Source organism: Oncorhynchus nerka, linkage group LG15, assembly GCF_034236695.1.
Source record: "Oncorhynchus nerka isolate Pitt River linkage group LG15, Oner_Uvic_2.0, whole genome shotgun sequence".
Classification (NCBI taxonomy): domain Eukaryota; kingdom Metazoa; phylum Chordata; class Actinopteri; order Salmoniformes; family Salmonidae; genus Oncorhynchus; species Oncorhynchus nerka.
In genome coordinates, this window is record NC_088410.1 from 35,324,542 (window position 1) to 35,345,032 (window position 20,491).

The following is a 20,491-nucleotide window of genomic DNA, read 5'->3' on the forward strand; positions in this document are numbered from 1 at the left end:
TCACACAGAATTGCAGGGAAGAAATACTGGGCTGAACCACCCTCACACACACACACACACACACACACACACACACACATTCACTCTCTCTCTCTACCCACTCTCACTCTCTCTTTCCCTATGTGGAATATTCACACAATGAGTATCTCACTTTTTGTCCCTTTATAACACAGAATCACAGGGACAACATATGTAACTAAAGCCTTCTCCTCTCTCACATTCAGACTCAAGAGCTGGCAGCACCTTCACAGCGACTGTGTACACACATTTCTAACTCGCATCATTACAATAGCTTGCCTTGAACCACTAACCCCTATTCCCCCTCTCTCTCTCACCCCCCCCCCCCCCCCCCTCTCATTCTCTCTCTAAATACACACTAGCCTGAATGTGCACTTGCACACTGACACACAAACCCACACACAGAGAACAACGTATCTGGAAAACTATTATTCTCACTCGCAGTAAAAGGCATTCATATACACACAAAGGGGATAAAGGAAACCACTTCCATACCATCTTAAACTCTCTTTCACAAACACACACACATACACCTCCAGCTAATGACAAAGCATTGTTGAAATAACAAAGCTTGGGCAACCTCATGTCCCTTTCCTGCACATGGCCGTGGTTAGCGTGGCCAGTGTGTGTGTTGTGTGAGAAGACGAGTCCATTAGGCACCAGCATCCCTCTTTTCCTCCCTCTGCATCTGCCCTTTACTCTCTCTCTCTCTCTCTCTCTCCATTCAATTCAATTCAAGGGGCTTTATTGGCATGGGAAACATGTGTTTACATTGCCAAAGCAAGTGAAATAGATAATAAACAAAAGTGAAATAAACTCACTCTATCTCTCTCTCTCCAACTAGCTGTGCGGGGCAGCTATAAAAGGCAAATTGACAGTGCCGTCCACGCGGTAGCCCTGCCCCCGCAGGTCTTTAAAAAGCCTCCCCTTTCCAACAGAGGGAACTTTGAACTACATCGCTAGCTGGGAGGTTTTTAATTGTGGGTGTGTGTTTGCAAATTAGAGAATGTAAATTAGTAGGCTGCCTACTTGTGTGTTAGTGTCTGTGTATTTTGTGTATATGTGTGTGTCCAGGCTCTTTCTCATTCTCAACTATTTGGTTCCAAAGCTTACAGAGCTGGGATGACGCCAATTCTCTTTTATGTTCCTCTGCTTGTGTTTTACCATGGTAACCCAGCATGTATTGTAATGCCTTTGTGTCTTTTCCTTCCCTCTTTTTTTCATTCTTCAGACTGGTGGCCTGCTGCCATAGGCTGGGCCATGGGCCATGGGCCAAACCTCACTAGGCAGTGTTGTACCACTCAGGTGGGTGGTACGTGTTGTTAGCGATGTGATTCCTTCCTTCCTCTCTTGATAAAAGAGCAGAAAACGACAGGAGTATGCAACAAATGTCTCAGCGTTCTGAAAGATATCAAAGTCTAGTCTGGCACAGTGAATGTAAGTATTTTTCGTTTTGGACTACATCAGTAGTCCTCTTTGCTGATGTAGTGGGCCTCATTTATATTCAGTACAAATCCCCACATGAACCATTATTGCTTTTTGGTAATACCTTTTGTAATTTCTATCAAAGTCTATTGGTATAGGGGCCATTAAGTAATGAATAACAAACTATTACAATATTGGAACACGTACTGTAAATAGTACAATAAAACCTTTCTTCAACTGTTTGCTTTTGGCATGTCAAATATCTTGTTCAAGTCATAACTCGATTAAGTGAATAAGCCTGTACTGTAACAGTGGTAGAGAAATCCACAGGTGTCATCAGTGGAGGTGTTTATTGGTCTCCCATCTCTCATGAAATAATAAGGCCAACTGTAGTCACTTTTTGCTGCTCTGTATTAGTCCGAAATGTCCAATGCCACAGCTCTAATGAGCACATATTCACACACACAGTATAGGCTATAGAAAGCGATGATCCCGCTATAACCAAAAAGCTTCCTGTGGTAGACAGAACAAAAGGTTACCTGTGGTAGACAGAACAAAAGGTTATCTGTGGTAGACAGAACAAAAGGTTACCTGTGGTAGACAGAACAAAAGGTTACCTGTGGTAGACAGAACAAAAGGTTACCTGTGGTAGACAGAACAAAAGGTTACCTGTGGTAGACAGAACAAAAGATTACCTGTTGTAGACAGAACAAAAGATTACCTGTGGTAGACAGAACAAAAGGTTACCTGTGGTAGACAGAACAAAAGGTTACCTGTGGTAGACAGAACAAAAGGTTACCTGTGGTAGACAGAACAAAAGGTTACCTGTGGTAGACCGAACAAAAGGTTACCTGTGGTAGACAGAACAAAAGGCTGTTTGAACCGGTAGACAACAACACTTCACATAAATACATCAATATCCTTTACCCAAACAACATTTTCTTCCGACAGCATTACCATGCTTGGTCATGGTCTATTCACACAATCACTGGAGAGACTTACTGGCAAATTATTAAATAATTGGCAGGGATACGTGCACAAAAACACTTTGAATGGAAAGAGGAGGTAGTAGCAGTCTTTGGCCACAAGGTGGATTACTTGTATATTATATGGAGCCGTCGTTGAACATATATTGTAATATCCTGTTTTGATCAATCGTAATCATTCATATCATAATGATAAATCCATGCATACATGTATAACGCATATTCACCACTTCAACAGTTTCACTTCACCTCCATTCTTAAAATGTCTTCAGTCTAGTCTTCCTATGCAATTACAAAGTATTTCCATCGCTTCGTTTTGTCAAAAATCAGCCGCCTGTTCCTTTAAGACGGTCTCCAAAGTTTAGCGTATGACGTCAACCTTGGCATATCCATACCGCGAGCCGATCCAGTGGCGGAGAAGGGAATCTGAACCGCGGGAGAGACAGGTGAATTTAAAACTGGACGTGAGCGCTTCAGTATCAGGAGGAAGACACATACGTTTACAGGTAGGACATTTTAAAAAGAGATGAGAAAAACTGCTGTTGTCTTCCTTGAATGAAACATATTTTTAATAGGAACTGGAAATGGGAATAGGAAGATAAGACTACTGTATAAAAAACAGAATAGTTCACATGAAAATAGGTGCATTTAGCTATAATTCTAAAAGTCTTATGATAATGAGAGTTTTATATTATTTTAAGCATCAACTATTAGCTTTAATGTATCCTCAAAAACAGATGTAGGTGTGCTGTAAGAAATAGGGCTTTGTCAAATATATTAACTACTTCAATGGCAAGGTGTTTTTTCTGTTGAAAATAAAATAATATTCTGGAGAATAGTATGGCTACATTGTTATAGAAGTTGGACGTCTCTTTCACAGTTTTCTATTTGCGTCAATTTGGCAGGAAATGCATGTTCAGTGAGCTCATATTTTTTCTTCTTTATTTGAATGAACTGCTAGGGTTGAGCAATGGACCATGCACCAACAATTTACCACACCTTTTGTTTTGTAGTTTTCACGGTTATTTTCATAAAAATGTTTGAATTTATATACATATTGCATTAAGTATGCCCTACTTAATGGCTTCTTGCATGAAACGTCACTAATTCCATGGGGATATGCCAAATTAAATGATTATTATTTTGCATATAATAACTGATTTAGAACTTTCTGAGGTAAATGTTAACTTTTGCAGTAATGGGTTGATTGACAAACTGCTTCCTTTGTGTATACATTTCCACAGAGAATCATTGAAGATGAACACAGAGGTAAAACAAGAGCTCAAGTCATCACAATGTGAAACGATGGGTAAGAACCTTCACTATAAGACTTATATTCCAAAAACAATGTTGTGCGCAGTGTAATGGTGGCCCAAATAACGTATACGGTTTGAGATGTGTGTTAGGCTCCGTATTAAAGACTAAGATGGTGATGGTCTCTTCACAGACGTTAGCACCGCTGTGACAGATGAGAGGTCACAGACAGAGGAGGCGGAGGGAGGAGAAGAGGCAGTGGAGAGGCAGGGAGAGGAAGAGGAGGCCCCAGAGAAGACCTCAGAGAGTGGAATGGAGTGCTCAGAACCCACAGGAAACGAGGGAATGACAGGTACGAAACACATGTTGATGAGAACATTGTCCCAAAACCATGCTGTATTGACTAGTTTACCCACTTGCGTTCAATACTCAACCGACCTATGGTATGATATGCAACAAGTCATTGGGCTTAACAGAGGCTGCGAACAAAGGGGGTCAGACGCCCAAGACCACCAAAGTGTTAACCAGACATTGACTCCATTTTACAAGTTAGAGGAGTTGCTGGTAATAAGGCATTATTAATCATTACTTCCACATTTATAAACCATTTATTAATCATTGGTAATCATAAGTATACATCGTTTTTGTTTTGCAGTCCCTAATCTAAAGTGAGCGCAATTAATACTTTATGTGTACTTTATAAATGTTTTGAGTGACCAGTGTAATATCTCACAAAAAGACGGGCATGCAATTGGTGGACATTCCTGCAGTACCTGGTAAAATAATAGGTACACAACACAGGATGTGTAAGGAAATATATATATACATGTGTGAATAACTCACTTACTAACATTTACAGATGTGGGAGCAATGATAAATGAAATGGTGAGTAAACTGTTTTTAAATGCCTTATAAATGGTTATTATGGCCCCTTAAATAAAGTGTTACCGATTTGGTGTCTACTGGAGCTACTACTGGAGGCCTTGTTCTTCCTTATTTGAGTCTTTTGCCACAGCTACACGGTCCGGGTGTAACCATGTAGCTCTGAATTTCTACTGAAGCGTGCCCCGAGGTTCACTGCTCTCAGGTCCTGGACTCTATATGGGGCCTCTCTCACTGTGCGAAGTTTCCATCACACCTCTGAGCGCTTTGCATGACAACGAAGCACAGCTTTTCAGCACATCAGCCACCGCTGAGACCACAGTGTGGTATCTGGATGGAATATAACTTGACTCTCAGCAGGGGCAGGCATTGCAGGCCAGAGCCCAGGACTTGAGGTATACACAGTTGCAGTTGTAGGATATATAGACTGTAGGACTTGGGGGATAGCCTATACTCTGCAGGTCTTGAGATGTACTTGTATGGTATGAGGTGCACACATGCAGGGTTTGGGGTACACATGGGTAGGGTTTGGGTCTTAAACTTGCAATGCTTGGGGTGTAGGCTTACTCTTGCTGGGCTTATTGGTGTGGGGCTGGGCAATACAGCCAAAATATAATTTCACTATATTTTTCTCATTTTTGATGATTGGCGGCATTTGACAGTATTTTATGTTTCTGAGTAATACAAGTTCCAAATATGTTTTAGGAGTAGTGCATGACCCTAGAATGACAACAAATTCTGATCACTTTATTCGCGATCAAACTAGGACAAAACTGACAGTGAAGTAGTCCAATATGTTGAACTTTTAAGTTATTTATTAGCACTGTATAAAAAATATGTTATTGTAAAAATCCATACCGGTATGTGGGTGTTCACAATATATTGCCCAGCCCTATATTGTTGTACATTTGCTGGGCTTGAGTTATGCACTTTTAGGACTTGGGGTGCACACTTGCGTGGTTTGGGGTAAACACTTCTAACTTGAAAGGCAATGCTACACTTTTGGGGAGGGCTATGCTCTCAATCTATATGTTCAGAAGAAGTTGAAGCGTGGTTGTTGTTTTCTTTTCTTCAACGTTGACTGAGAGGTTTCTCTATGCCGCTTTGTTCTGCCCTGGTTCTGGTTTCTGAGCATTGAAAGGAAATGCCTTGCTGTTATCTCAGAAAACATCTCCTAAATATTTCTCTGACACTCTGCCTTGTCCTAAATTAGCCTAACCACACTAGGAGATGTGCTAGTATCAATATATTAAAATATTCTACAAATGTAGAAGTGGAGATGTGGCATTTATCACAAAGCCTTGTATAAGTTTCAGTCTGATGATTGGCCCGGTGGAGCTCTGCTAACCAAGCTAGCACATTTGGTGCCTTGGAAGTTGTGGGAATGTACAGTACCAGTAAAAAGTTTGGACACACCTACTCATTCAAGGGTTTTTCTTAATTTTTACTATTTTCTACATTGTAGAATAATAGTGAAGACATCAAAACTATGAGCTAACACATATGGAATCATGTAGTAGCCAAAAAAGTGTTTAAAAAAAATTCAAAGTAGCCACCCTTTGCCTTGATGACAGCATTGCACACTCTTGGCATTCTCTCAACCAGCTTCATGATGTAGTCACCTGGAATGCATTTCAATTAACAGGTGTGCCTTGTTCAAAGTTAATTTGTGGAATCTCTTTCCGTCTTAATGTGTTTGAGCAAATCAGTTGGGCTTTGACAAGGTATGGGTGGTAAAGACCAAGTCCATATTATGGCAAGAACAGCTCAAATAAGCAAACAGTCCATCATTACTTTAATACATGAAGGTCAGTCAATGCGGAACATTTCACAAACTTTGAAAGTTTTTTCAAGTGCAGTCACAATAACCATCAAGTGCTATGATGAAACTGGCTCTCATGAGGACTGCCACAGGAAAGGAACACGCAGAGTTACCTATGCGGCAGAGGATACGTTCTTTAGAGTTAACAGCAGCCCCCCCAAAAATTCAAGTAACAGACACATCTCAACATCAACTGTTCAGATGAGACTGCGTGATTCGGGCCTTAATGGTCGAATTGCTGCCAAGAAACAACTACTAAAGGACACCAATAAGAAGAAGAGACATGTTTGGACCAAGAAACACGATCAATAGATATTAGACCGGTGGAAATCTGTCCTTTGGTCTGATGAGTACAAATTTGAGATTTTTGGTTCCAACCGCCTTGTCTTTGTGAGACGCGGAGTAGGTGAACGGATGATGTGTGATTCCCACCGTGAAGCATGGAGAAGGTGGTGTGATGGTGACACTGTTGGTGATTTATTTATAATTCAAGGCACACTTAACCAGCATGGCTACCTCAAAATTCTGCAGTGATATGCCATCCTATCTTGTTGGCGCTTAGTGGGACTATCATTTGTTTTTCAACAGGACAATGACCCAAAACACACCTCCAGGCTGTGTAAGGGCTATTTGACCAAAAAGGAGAATGATGGAGTACTGAATCTGATAACCTGGCCTCCACAATCACCCGGACTCAACCCAATTGAGGTTGTTTGGGAGGAGTTGAACTGCATGAGAGAAGGAAAAGCAGCCAACAAGTGCTCAGTATATGTGGGAATTCCTTCAAGACTGTTTTATAAGCATTCCAGGTGAAGCTGGTTGAGAGAATGCCAAGAGTGTGCAAAGTTGTCATGGCTAATTTGAAGAATGTAAAATCTATTTTGATTTGTTGAACACTTTTTTGGTTACTACATGATTTCATGTGTTATTTCATAGTTTTGATGTCTTCACTATTATTCTACAATGTAGAAAATAGTAAAAGTAAAAAACATTTTTTTTAAATAACTGAATGAGTAGGTGTGTCCAAACTTTTGACTGTTACTGTATATGTTTGGTTTCACATTGGTTGTGGGAACGAAGCCATATGTTTCCTGACCGGTAAAACTGAACGTTTTTTTAACGTTATGAGAATGTTTTATTTTTAAGTTGCACTGAGTTTATGAGAATGTTTTACTCTGGTAACTTGAAAGTTTTCATGGGATCTTTTATTAAAGCTCTGAGAATGGAAATGATAGGTTATTTGTTGGTGTTTTAATAACTTCCTTAAACATTTCACAAAATGTTTCATTAACACTGCTAGCTTATTGTGGGTTAACTTTTTTGAAATCCAAGCACAGATAGGACACATGAAAATCCATTTCCTTAAGCAATAATTATGCAAATACGTTTATTTTTGATTGTGACACACCATGAGTGAGATTTGAACCTATAATCTTCTGTTCTCTATCCATGGAACTAGTCCACTGCACCACCAGGATGGAGCTAGCATGTCATGCAAGCACTCATTAAGATCAGGTGTGGCCAATTAGTGGGCACGGCCAACACACCTGAACACCATTAACAAGATAGAGGATAGAGAGAGTTTTGTGGATGCTGAGGACGAAATGTAAATGTAAATCTCTGAACGTTACGAAAGTGTTCTTGTGTTTTTTATGGAACGTTTTCTTCACGTTCTGAAAACAGAATGTTTGTTTTTAAATAACATTCTTAGAACGTTCTCTGAACGTTACAACATTTTGGTTCTCGGGAACAATTTGAGAACATGTTTTTAAATAGAACCATGAGGAAACCTGTAGGAAACGTAATTGCTGAAGTACTGAAATTCCCACAGAAGAACATTGTTTCTTAATATTTACATTTACATTCTTGGAACAATTTGAGAACATTACTTTAACCTTCCTGTTATGTTCATTTCATGTTAATTAATTCTGTGTTCCCGGTCCAAAATGACCACCCCATTATAGCTGATTATAAATTCACAATAATACATATATTATCACCTAATGTTGTGTTAGATCTTTTTATCAACTTAAGTTCTTGTGAACATTATAAGTTTTGAACTTCTATGAACTTCTATTGGCTATTTAGGCTATTTATGGCCTGTAGACCTACTTGACTTGAGTTTTTTAGTAAAAAAAAAGCATACTGTATGGATTATTTTGACTATAGCAAATACTCAGATTAAACATATTGTGTTATTTATCACAGACTACTTTGTGTCAAAGTTTAACAAGGACATTTGATTTGAAACCATTTCACATTTTTAAATAGTGACAGGATTTTATGTCATCAACATAAAATATGGCGTATCTCGTTGGCCCTGGTGTCATTCTGATAACATGTTCAGCCGACCTCTCCTCTCAGGTGGGGAGGAAGATTCTTTGACTGGAATGTAACAACAACCTCAGCAGGGCCCTCTTTCTCACCACTGGTTGTCTCTTGGTCTTCAATTTCTGACACTTCCTCCTCTAATGCATCTTCATTGTCAGTTTCCTGGCCTCTCTCCTCACCAGTGTCATGATCAAAGATATGATCCAGAGCCTCACATACAGTATATCGTTTGGTCATTGTGCTGCCACAGAATGAATTGTGAGCAAGGCCTCAAAAAAGCTTTATATACCAGAGTTGTGAGAAAAGTTCTATATATTATTGAAACAATGTTTAGATTGTTTGTGAGAATGCCAACAGGTGTTCCCGTGGGGGAAGATTATATTGGGGAAAGGTTCCCATGGGGATTGCCATGGAAGCCAAGAAGGGGAGTTGTGTGTGTGTGTGTGTGTGCTTAAACACACATGCATGTGGGGGTCTGGGAGAGGAAGTGTGTCCATTTGATGAATGGGCATGTGCCTGAACTAAATTTTATACACTAATTGTAGTCTCACCCATTCATTTGTAATGACTGGTCATTTTTGGCCAAGAACACCACAGGTGTACAAAAGTTAAATAAAACAGCCAAAATGTTATATAAAAAAAAAATTGTGTTCAGATGCCCTGTGTGGACAAAGTCATGGAACCTTATGACAATTAGATTAAATGAACTACAATTTTCAGAGAGAAAACTTATAAATCGGTCCAATTCGACCGGAACACAGCAGGAGGGTTAAATGGAACCATGTAGGAAACGTTATATTGAAGTAGTGAAATTCCTGAAGAAGAAAGTTGTTTCTTTTTTCTTTCTTTAAAAAAAAAAAACATTTTACCCCTTTTCCTCCACAATTTCGTGGTATCCAATTGTTAGTAGCTACTATCTTGTCTCATCGCTACAACTCCCGTACGGGCTTGGAAGAGACAAAGGTTGAAAGTCATGCGTCCTCCGATACACAACCCAACCAAGCCGCACTGCTTCTTAACACAACGCGCATCCAACCCAGAAGCCAGCCGCACCAATGTGTTGGAGGAAACACCGTGCACCTGGCAAACTTGGTTGGCGTGCACTGCGCCCTGCCCGCCACAGGAGTCGCTGGTGCGCGATGAGACAAGGATTTCCCTACCGGCCAAACCCTCCCTAACCCAGACGACGCTAGGCCAATTGTGCGTCGCCCCACGGACCTCCCGGTCACAGCCGGTTACAACAGAGCCTGGGCGCAAACCCAGAGTCTCTGGTGGCACAGCTGGCGCTGCAGTACAGCGCCCTTAAACACTGTGCCACCCAGGAGGCCAGAAAGTTGTTTCTTAACATTCTCTCAACAATTTAAGAACATTCCCAAAGACAAACCATTTGGAGAAGGTTCCTAGAACATTAGTAACATTGAAATAAAATGTAACCATGTTTGAACTTTTAGGAAACATTCTGTTAAGGAAATGAAACACCAAGAATTGTATTATTATTATTTTTGGTCAAGTCTCTTAAATGTGCTGAGAATGTTCCAAAGCCAAGCAACTATCCTGCACCATTCCCAGAAAGTTGTGGGAAGGTTGTGTGTAAAATAACCACAGGACAGACCATGCTCTCACCAAGCTCTATGAAACCTCTGGTTCTCAGAATGCTGTGTGTTAGCTGGGAAGCTTTTTTTTATGTCCATATTTGCAGAAAATTGCATGTAGAATCATTAGATAGGTTTTACAACATAGACCGGCATTTTACTCTTCGCACACTGGCAGTGGACAAAATAATAACTTTTGAGGTTTAAAGTAGTAATCAGCAGTAGAAACAATAACAAAGCCAACTCCCCACCCCTGGTTCTGTAAAAAGCAGAGGGATGGGGCTGGAGAAATGTAACCACTCTCAAATTTGTAGGCAGAGCTATGGATGCAAGAATTGACCATCCATGATATCAAAATGATTTAATCATGTTTTGAGGCTATACAGTGTTTGTTACATGTTCTTTGTTTACAAACATTGGAGTTAAACAAACGTATATTTTGGGTTTTGATGGGCTACGACAGTTGAACTAAGCTCATTTGCAAGTTATATTCTTCAAGAATCAATGTGCACATATAATTAATTTATAAGTCCAAAAATGAATGTAGAAACTGCTGATTGCCCCTTTAAAGTCAGTCAGTCTGTTTATGAAACCGGTTAGCTGAAATAAGACTAGTCCCCAAAATATATATTTTTTTTATGTTGTTTTACCACCATAGACCAGTCACAACTACCGGTAGTTTTATGCAATTAGCTCCAGGTGCTCATGAAGTCAAATAACCAAGGAGGGAAATATATTTAACCCTCTCTTTCCCCTCCTTCCTAGATGGGGTTCCCGTGAAAACTGAGAGGGAAGAGTATGACGACAATGACGATCAGTACCCCAAGAGTGAAGAAGAAGGTGAACGAGACAATTACCTTTATGAAGAAGAGGAAGAAGATGAGAAGGAAAGGGATGAGGAAGACGAAGGAGAAGAAGAGGGGGACGGGGAGGAAGAAGGAGAAACCCTTAACGAACCACAGGACCTGTCTCTGGCAGATTATGTAAAGTATGAGAGCACAGGCCCGCAGGACGCCCTCACCAACTCCTCGTTGTACGCAGCAGTACCCCGCAGCCAGGCAGCAGGCAAGCTCAACTGTGACATCTGTGGCCTGTCCTGCGTCAGCATCAATGTGCTGCTCGTGCACAAGCGAAGCCACACCGGTGAGCAGAGTAACACAGCCAAACCAACCCTGACCTTAAATAATGGTGTTTTTTGTTATATAACACTGCGGCATTGTGGCTTTGATAAACTTAGTAGATCAAGGTGTTTGATTTAAAATATTTGCGTTCCAATATGTACAGTGACTCATGCGTTACACTTTGAATGGACACATTTGACTTTACATGTACTCTACATTTCTTGCCCTAGTACGGATAAAATGCCATTTCAACATCTGCTATAACACAGTAATCACACTTCACTCAATGGTCTGCTTTATTAGACATGTGGAACAAACCAAGTGTTACTTCTATTTAGTCACAGTACTACTGAGTAATACATACCAGTAAACATACCACAGTAGCTCAACTATATGCTACATAACTACTGTATCAGTAAGTCTTGACAGAGTTTCTCCATGACATAGGATCCCTCTGTTTTTTCCTACACCTAGGTGAACGTCCATTCCACTGCAGCCAGTGTGGTGCCTCCTTCACCCAGAAGGGAAACCTGCTTCGCCACATCAAACTGCACTCCGGGGAGAAGCCCTTCAAGTGCCCTATGTGCAGCTACGCCTGCCGCAGACGAGACGCCCTCAGCGGACACCTGCGCACTCACTCAAGTACCTATCCACCATCTGTGTGCCACCTGCGTTTACATATGTATGACCACACATGCATATTATAATAAGACAAACTCAGGTATTTTCCACCTGTTCGCACTTACTCACACACGTACACAAAATATATGTGTACACATGCAAACACACACACACGTAGGTACTTATAACCTGTCTGCACACAGTTATTTAGATATACCACTTCACGTTGGGGCTGCCAGTGACGCTCATTTAAAGAGGTTCTTGAGGCCTCCCGAATGGCACAGACCCAGGTTCATTTCCCGGGCTGTGCCACAACCGGCCGTAGCCGGGAGTCCCATATTTATATATTTATTTATTTTACCGTTATTTTACCAGGTAAGTTGACTGAGAACACGTCCTCATTTACAGCAACGACCTGGGGAATAGTTACAGGGGAGAGGAGGGGGGTGAATGAGCCAATCGTAAACTGGGAGATAATAGGTGACCGTGATGGTTTGAGGGCCAGATTGGGAATTTAGGGTGTGAGGACGGCACACATTTGGCCCAGCGTTGTCCGGGTTAGGGGAGGGTTTGGCCGGTGGGGCTTTACTTGGCTCATCGCGCTCCAGCGACTTCTTGTGGCGGGCCGGGTGCCTGCGGGCTGACCCCGGTTGCCAGTTGAACAGTGTTTCCTCTGACACATTGGTGCGGCAGGCTTCCGGGTTAAGCTGGCGGGTGTTATAAGGAGCGCGGTTTGGCGGGTCATGTTTCGGAGGACGCATGACTCCACCTTCGCCTCCCTAGCCCGTTGGGGAGTTGAGGCGATGAGACAAGATTTTTTTTCAAATAGGGAGAAAAAGGGGGTGAGATAAAACAGCAAAAAATATAGAAGGTTCTTGCAGAGATCGTAGTTGCCCCATTATTTAACAACAGCCTCAGTAAGCAAAGTGTATGATGGTTTGAAGTGGGAGTTTGTAGTTTTAACTGAAACTCTTTTCTCACAGTAGAGAAGCCCTACAAGTGCAACCACTGCGGTCGCAGTTACAAGCAGCGCAGCTCCCTTGAAGAGCACCGAGAGAGGTGCCATGTGTACATCCAGAACAAAGGCAACGATGAGAGAGGTGAGAGGCCCCGGGACACTCCTACATACCCTCTGTTATACACACACACACATACACACTTACACAAACACACTTTAGACATACACACATACACACTTTACTCATGCAATCACACACACATGCACACACACACACACACACACACACACACACACACACATACAACATTCACAGGCACTCACTTACACTCAGATGTGTGCACATTCTGTTATCTACTCACACATTTGTGCACACACATAAACATACATACAAATGTCCTGTCTGCAGAGTTGTGTAGCTTCATTCCATTGAGTTCATGATCGTAAGTTAGCCCACCATTAGAGCTAAATAGGTTGTGGCTGTTGCTGTGGGAGACGTTGTGATGTAAGGACACCAGAGGGGAAGTCAGTCAGAAGAGATGTAGGACAAATGTCTCAGTGTCGTGATCTGACTGCACACCCCCCAGAAGTCTGTTTGCCTGCCATGGTGGACAGCCAAGACGGTTGCGACACAAACAATACTCTGTTGTTTTGTGGTCGGTTGAATGTCGTAAGTACGGCAGATAGATAGCGTGTGGTGAGGAAGCACATCCTCGACCTGCGGTCTTCCTCCTGCAGGCCTCACTAGTCGATGAGGCAAAACACCAGGAAGTGAGGTCACGGGCTTTGTTATCTTGGCTGCGATCAAATTTTCATTGGTTTCTCCGAGGGCGAGTTTCATTTTAAAGTAATTTTGTTTGTTAGCCCTGTAAAAGAAAAAGAGAATTTCACAACCTCAAATGCTCAAGGCAGTGGACAGTTGCAGCACAGGGGACAGAAAGCACACACACACATACTGTACCTCTGTACTGCTAAGAGACCTCTCTCTCTCTCTGTGTATCTCTCAGCCGGTGAGGACACCCACGTGTCCAGGACTACTCACATGGGCACGGAGCGCGCTCTGCTACTGGACAGGTTGGCGAGCAACGTAGCCAAACGCAAGAGCTCTATGCCACAGAAGTTCACTGGTAAGACCAGTCTGACTCATTCCTCACTTACAGTTCAACTGTCTCACAGGTTGTCACCTTGGTAGGGTTAACTAGGCATGGGCGAGTGTGGGCGTTCATTCAAACAAAATGATGATTACTTTGTGACTAGACTTTGTGACTAGATGGTTGCTTACTCTTTTGAGAAATTGTTAATTTGGTAATTCAATAGCAATTTGATTAATTGTTGCTGCTGCTGCTGCTGCTATTATTTTATTAGTGTTTACTGTCAGTTGCATTTAATTTAAACAGATGTAAGTTTTAAGTGTATCATATCGTTGTCTGTCTAAGCTACATGTCTGTTTGTCTGTCTCTTTCGCTGTCTCTCTCTCTATCTGTCTATTTGTCTCTCTATCTATGCAGTTCTCCTGTCCCCCCTTGCTTTGCTTGCCAAGCAGGAATTTTGGCCAGAACAGCAGCCTCATCTGCTGCACCGCGCATAGGGTGGTAGACCACTGCCCTAATTTCCCTGCCTGATGTATATGTTAGGTGGGTATGGTTAACCACGCATAGGAATAGAATGCCAATAACATGAAGCAATCGTGGGAGATGTGCCTTTTGCACACTGGAACTCTCTCACACACAAACTGACAAGTATAAACATCCAAGTTGTAGTGCTTCATTGAAACTTCTACACTACTACTGCTGCTGAGTGTTTGAAAACCGTAAGTTTCAGTAAATTAGTGATTTGTCATCATGTTGACTTCCCAAACCCTAAGGCGTTGTATCCATTTCCTATACCCAGGTCACACTTTCTTGTCAAGCGTCTCCGCTTATCATAAACTGTTTAGTTTCAGAATTCGAGTCGCTGCAAAGAAACAGCAAGCGTCTGGCCTAAAGAGATCCTCCTATCACCCATCACCCTGACAAATGAACTGAAATCTTGCAATATAACGACCACAGGAGGAAAAGAGAGGTGGTGTGTTCGACCACAGGGTTGAAAACAGGCGAGAGCGCGAAACGTGAGCAGATGCCTCCGTCTCCTCTTGTGGTGGAACAGCAGCTGCAGCAGTGGAGACTGAGAGGCCTCTTCGTCTCCTCCTCGTCTCTGTGGCTGAGTCCTAAATGGCACCCTATTCCCTATAGTTCACCAAATGGCACCCTATTCCATAATGCACCATATAGAGAACAGGGTGACGTTTGGGACACAGCTTCTCTGTCCTGTCACGCCCTCTTAGTGTTCGTTCTGTGGTAAGAAGCTTGTTTATCTACAGGGTCAGCGTCTGCCTGCTAGTTCTCTATTGTACGAGCTATCAAGATTTCAATTGTACAGAATGTGCTTTTTATCTTCAAGTGTGACCGAGCTTGCTCTTTTGCTGCTGAAGCTCCTTATAGTTAGTGGAGTTGGCTCTTGTGGCTCCCTCTCCACTGCACGTCTCTGGCTCTTTTCTGTCTGCGAAATGGTTACTGCAGAGACATTTATATAGAGATATATGTATATATATGGCCATATGTATATATATAGAGAGATATACAGTTGATGTATTTTTGTCTCTGGGTTAGTTGCCCCACCTGCACAGTGCTGAGTGAGTGAGTGCTGAGGTGTCTCTCTCTGTGTGGGTGATCCAGGGGACAACGGCATGTGTCTGGACCTGAGCTTCAACAGGGAGCTGATCCACCGCTCTGACGTCATGGACCCTCCCCTCACCTCCCCAGGATCCGAGAACCACCACATCCACCAGCCCCTCTACACAGGCCATGACCCTGACTCTGCCTCCCCCACAGGGCCTACCCCATCCCCCTGAGCCGAGCTGACATGAGCCCCCTGGCCCTCACCAATGGTCACAAGCTGGAGCAGCAGCAGAGCACCGGTCTCGCCTACCTGCCCCGGCCCAGCCAGGGCCACCCTAGCATGGACTCACTCCACACCGATCGGGCCCAGCTCTCCCAGCCTCTCATCTACAACCTGGGGCACTTGCTGGGGCCCAGTCCCCACAACAGCCTCTCACACCCCCATACCCAGGCCCACGCGCTCCCCATGCCACCCCTAGAGGCTCTGAGGGTGGTAAGGAGCGAGGGGGAGGTAGGGGTTGGGGTAGGTACAGGAGCGGGGGCGGTGTACCCCTGCGGTCACTGCAGGGTGTGGTTTCTGGATTACGTCATGTTCACCATCCACATGGGCTGCCACGGCTTCCGTGACCCACTGGAGTGCAATGTATGTGGCCATCGCAGCCGGGACCGCTACGAGTTCTCCTCACACATTGCACGCGGCGAGCACCGCCTGGAGTTGAAGTAGTGTAGACACACATGTGCACGTGAACACACACACACATACACCCATACATGTAGTCAGACTCCTAAACAGAATAATGCATACACATTTCTACACTTACACATACGAATTGTGTATTTACATTACATACACACAAAAAGTATCTCAGGGACTTTCCTTTTTGTTTTTTATTAGCACCAGTATTACCACACACAAACACAAAGAAATGTAGCATTTCAGTAAAGTAGCATTTAAAATGTTTTATAGAGTTTATTTTTCCATCTAAAATGATGGAAATGTATGTTTTATGTGGGACTACATTTTATTCTGCTTCACTAAGCCACGGAATAACATAAATATATATATTGTTTATTTTATTTTTGATTACTATTCAACAGAAGTGTCAATAGAAGTGGTAATAGGCAGTCAATATTTGGCATTACCTTTGCCATGCCTGCTGCTTTTAGGATGTGATAAACTACAGTATGTCCAAATGTCCTCTGTATGTACAGCAGTAGTAGTAGGACATAGTACTGAGTACATTTTACGTTCACTGTAAGCTGACTGACAGACTCTGCTGTACATTTGTTTTCCTGTTAACTGTGCTGAGGTTCGAAAATAAAAAAAGAGAATTAAAGCTAATGTGTGGACTGTACCTTGTGAAAGAAGTAGCAAGCGTCACTACAGAAAAATACGTCTTCTTAATAGTCTATGTGCAAAACAAAACTATCCTTATGATCTCAAAGGTCATGTGTCTCGTTTTAGGCTGTGGTTTGAGAAGTTCACAGCTTCAAAGAAAGACAGCACTTCACAATACACTCCCCTCTTCACAACTCCTCAAAGTCAAACTGTTTCTCTGTCCTGGATTTCAACTTACAGTATTTATCTCGCGCTCCCAGAAGTTAAGGAGATGTGCTATGAACACGTGCTGTGAGAGACTGCTTTGTAGACATGTTCTGTGGCTCTGCTTATTGCACAAGTAGACAGTCATTAATAAAGAGCATGTAGGATTGATAGTAGGAATTATAATGTATTGCTGCTTGATTATTTTTCATTAATACCAATGTTTCACACTGTACATACAGTGTGACCTGAATGGGGAACTGTGCTTGCATGTAAAAGTTGGCTAAAGATATGGCAGGAGGGAACAAAATGTAAAAACACACTTGATTTGATTTGGGGGGAATGTTCCAATCACATTATGGGATTTTGAGATTCATTGTCCAATCCAGAGGCTGGTGCGATTCACTGATGGATTTCATTCTGCTTTTGTGGCTAAAGCAGGTCACTACTGTGGTTCGTCACCCAGTCAATAGTCTTGCTCTCCTGCTACGCTATACGTATTCAGTTCAACTCAATATGAAACTAGAAGTCTGGCACACAGTAAGCAATTCCCAAAGGGCAGAAGGTTCCTTAGGAAAGAACTTGCCTACCCCAATCCAGATAAGAAATACTCAAACCAATCGAAACTGCTTATGTCCACTTTCACCTGAGTATCAGTCAGTCACACCAGTAACTCACATACCTCATAACAACAGGTGTAGACTAACAGTGAAATGCTTACTTACAAGCTTTCCCAACAACACATAGAGAAAAAATTTGAAATGATAGAAAAATACAAAAATAATAACACAAGGAATAAATACACAATGAGTAATGATAACTTGGCTATTTACACGAGGTACCAGTACTGAGTCATTGTGCAGAGGTAAGATATGGTAGAGCTAGATATGTACGTATATATAGCTAGACTAATCAGACTCCCTAGTCGTATCAGTAACAGTAAGCAGGCAATAAGTTGACGAGCCAGCCACATGTCAGACAGACCAGGGACACAGTCAGTCACGACTCACTGCTCGGACCAGCGTCAGACCACCAGAACAGGTGTGAGTCTCATCTCATCCAGCTGCTGACATCTCTTTATCTGTCCTTTCCATCAGCACTCATTTCCCTTTTCTTTCTCTCTCTCTCTCTCTCTCTCTCTCTCTCTCAATGCAGAGTTGAGTGAAGAAACTTGATACTTATAAAGCAGGCTGTGCTCTCAATGAATACGCCCAGATATGCTTATCAGGATGTTTATTGTAAAGATGACAGGTTTGTATGTCTCTGCATTAAAAACAATGATGCTAAATATATATTTTTCAATGTAAACTGTAATAGAAACAACATAACTGACTCCTAGGTTGAAAGGAGAGTATAGAAAGGTAGAGAGGTGCAGTTGGTGTCAATGGTAGAAAAGCATACATCCAGTTGTTACTTCCCTCGTTTGATGACCCAGTCCTTTGTCTAACTTTCTCTATCTGCCCAAGTGTCCCTGTAAAGTTCCCTGTCTCCCTCTCTTCTACAAGCTTAAAACAAGTTACCCAGCAGCAATTTACTTACACAGACAGCAGTGGAGGCTGCTGAGAGGAGAACTGCTCATAATATTGTCCGGAACAGAGCAAATGGGATGGCATTAAACACCCGGAAACCATGTGTTTGATGTATTTGATTCCATTCCACTGATTCTGCTCCAGCCATTACCACGAGCCCGTCCTCCCCAATTAAGGTGCCAACAGCCTCCAGTGTGTCACACCCCGGTCTAAGTATTTTGTGTTTTTCTTCATGTATTGGGTCAGGCCAGGGTGTGTATTGTATTGTGGTGTGTTTTGTCTTGGGGTTTTGGTGTGTATGTTAGTGGGATTGTAGCTTAGTGGGGTGTTCTAGGAAAGTCTATGGCTGTCTGAAGTGGTTCTCAATCAGAGGCAGGTGTTTATCGTTGTCTCTGATTGGGAACCATATTTAGGCAGCCATATTCTTTGGTTGTATTGTGGGTGATTGTCCTGGGTGTCTTTATGTCCTTGTTAGTTGACACATGTATAGGCTGTTTTCGGTTTTCGTTTCGTTTCGTTTATTGTTTTGTAGTGTTCGTGTTTAGTCGTGTTTTACGTTTGTTTAATAAACATGAATCGCAATCGACACGCTGCAGTTTGGTCCGACTCTCCTCCACCATATGAAAACCCTGACAGAATCACCCACCACCAACAGCAGCAGCTGCAGTGGGAGAGGCTGCACCACCTGGAGAAATGGACATGGGAGGAAGAACTAGACGGTAAAGGACCCTGGGCTCAGCCTGGAGAATATTGCCGCCCCAAGGAAGAACTGGAGGCGGCGAGAGCTGAGAGGCGCAAATATGAGGAGGCAGCACGGCGTAGCGGATGGAAGCCTGAGAATCAGCCCCAATTTCTTGGGGGGGGCTCAGGGAGAGTGTGGCAGAGTCAGGAGTCAGACCTGAGCCAACTCTCCCTGTTTATCGTGAGGAGCCAAGGAGGAGACCAGAACCAGAGCCGGTGTTGGTGAGCGAAACAGAGACTGTGAAGGAGTTAATGGGGAAATTGGAGGAGAGAGAAATGAGGAAGTTGCTGTGTTGGTGCTTTTTGCATGGAATTCGATCGACGGAACGTGTCAGGGATTTGATGGCACCTGGGTTAGCGCTCCATACTCGTCCTGAGGTGCGTGTTAGTCGGCTGGTGAAGTTGGTGCCAGCCTCACGCACCAGGCCTCCTGTGCACATCCCTAGCCTTGCACGTCCTGTGCCAACACTGCTCTCAAGATCTCCAGTACGCCTTCACGGTCTAGCCCATCCTGTGCCACCTCCACACTCTAGTCCTCCGGTAGCAGCTCCCCGCACCAGGCTTCCTGTGCGTGTCCTCGATCCAGTACCACCAGTTCCAGCACCACGCACCAGGCCTTCAGTGCGTCTAGCCTGTTCAGCACAGCCAGCGCTTTTCTCCTCTCCTGCGCTGCTGGAGTCTCCCGCCTGTTTAGCGCAGCCAGAGCTTTTCTCCTCTCCTGCGCTGCTGTTGTCTCCCGCCTGTTTAGCGCAGCCAGAGCCTTTCTCCTCTACAGCGCTGCCGGAGCCTCCCGCCTGTTTAGCGCAGCCAGAGCCTTTCTCCTCTACAGCGCTGCCGGAGTCTCCCGCCTGTTCAGCGCAGCCAGAGCTGCCAGCCTGCATGGAGAAGCCAGAGCTGCCAGCCTGCATGGAGAAGCCAGAGCTGCCAGCCTGCATGGAGAAGCCAGAGCTGCCAGCCTGCATGGAGAAGCCAGAGCTGCCAGCCTGCATGGAGCAGCCAGAGCTGCCAGCC

General features: G+C 43.3%; 1 protein-coding gene across 1 annotated transcript; it reads left to right on the plus strand.

The window, feature by feature from the left end:
- The first annotated feature begins 2,641 nt into the window (after positions 1-2,641).
- Positions 2,642-17,004, plus strand: LOC115142539 (zinc finger protein Aiolos-like). The gene is given in 9 exon segments (XM_029682078.2): positions 2,642-2,935; positions 3,674-3,738; positions 3,877-4,035; positions 11,076-11,453; positions 11,906-12,073; positions 13,036-13,152; positions 14,018-14,137; positions 15,725-15,868; positions 15,871-17,004. Coding segments are annotated over 8 exon segments (1,659 nt in total). The 5' UTR covers positions 2,642-2,935; positions 3,674-3,686; the 3' UTR covers positions 16,392-17,004.
- The last annotated feature ends 3,487 nt before the right edge of the window (positions 17,005-20,491 follow it).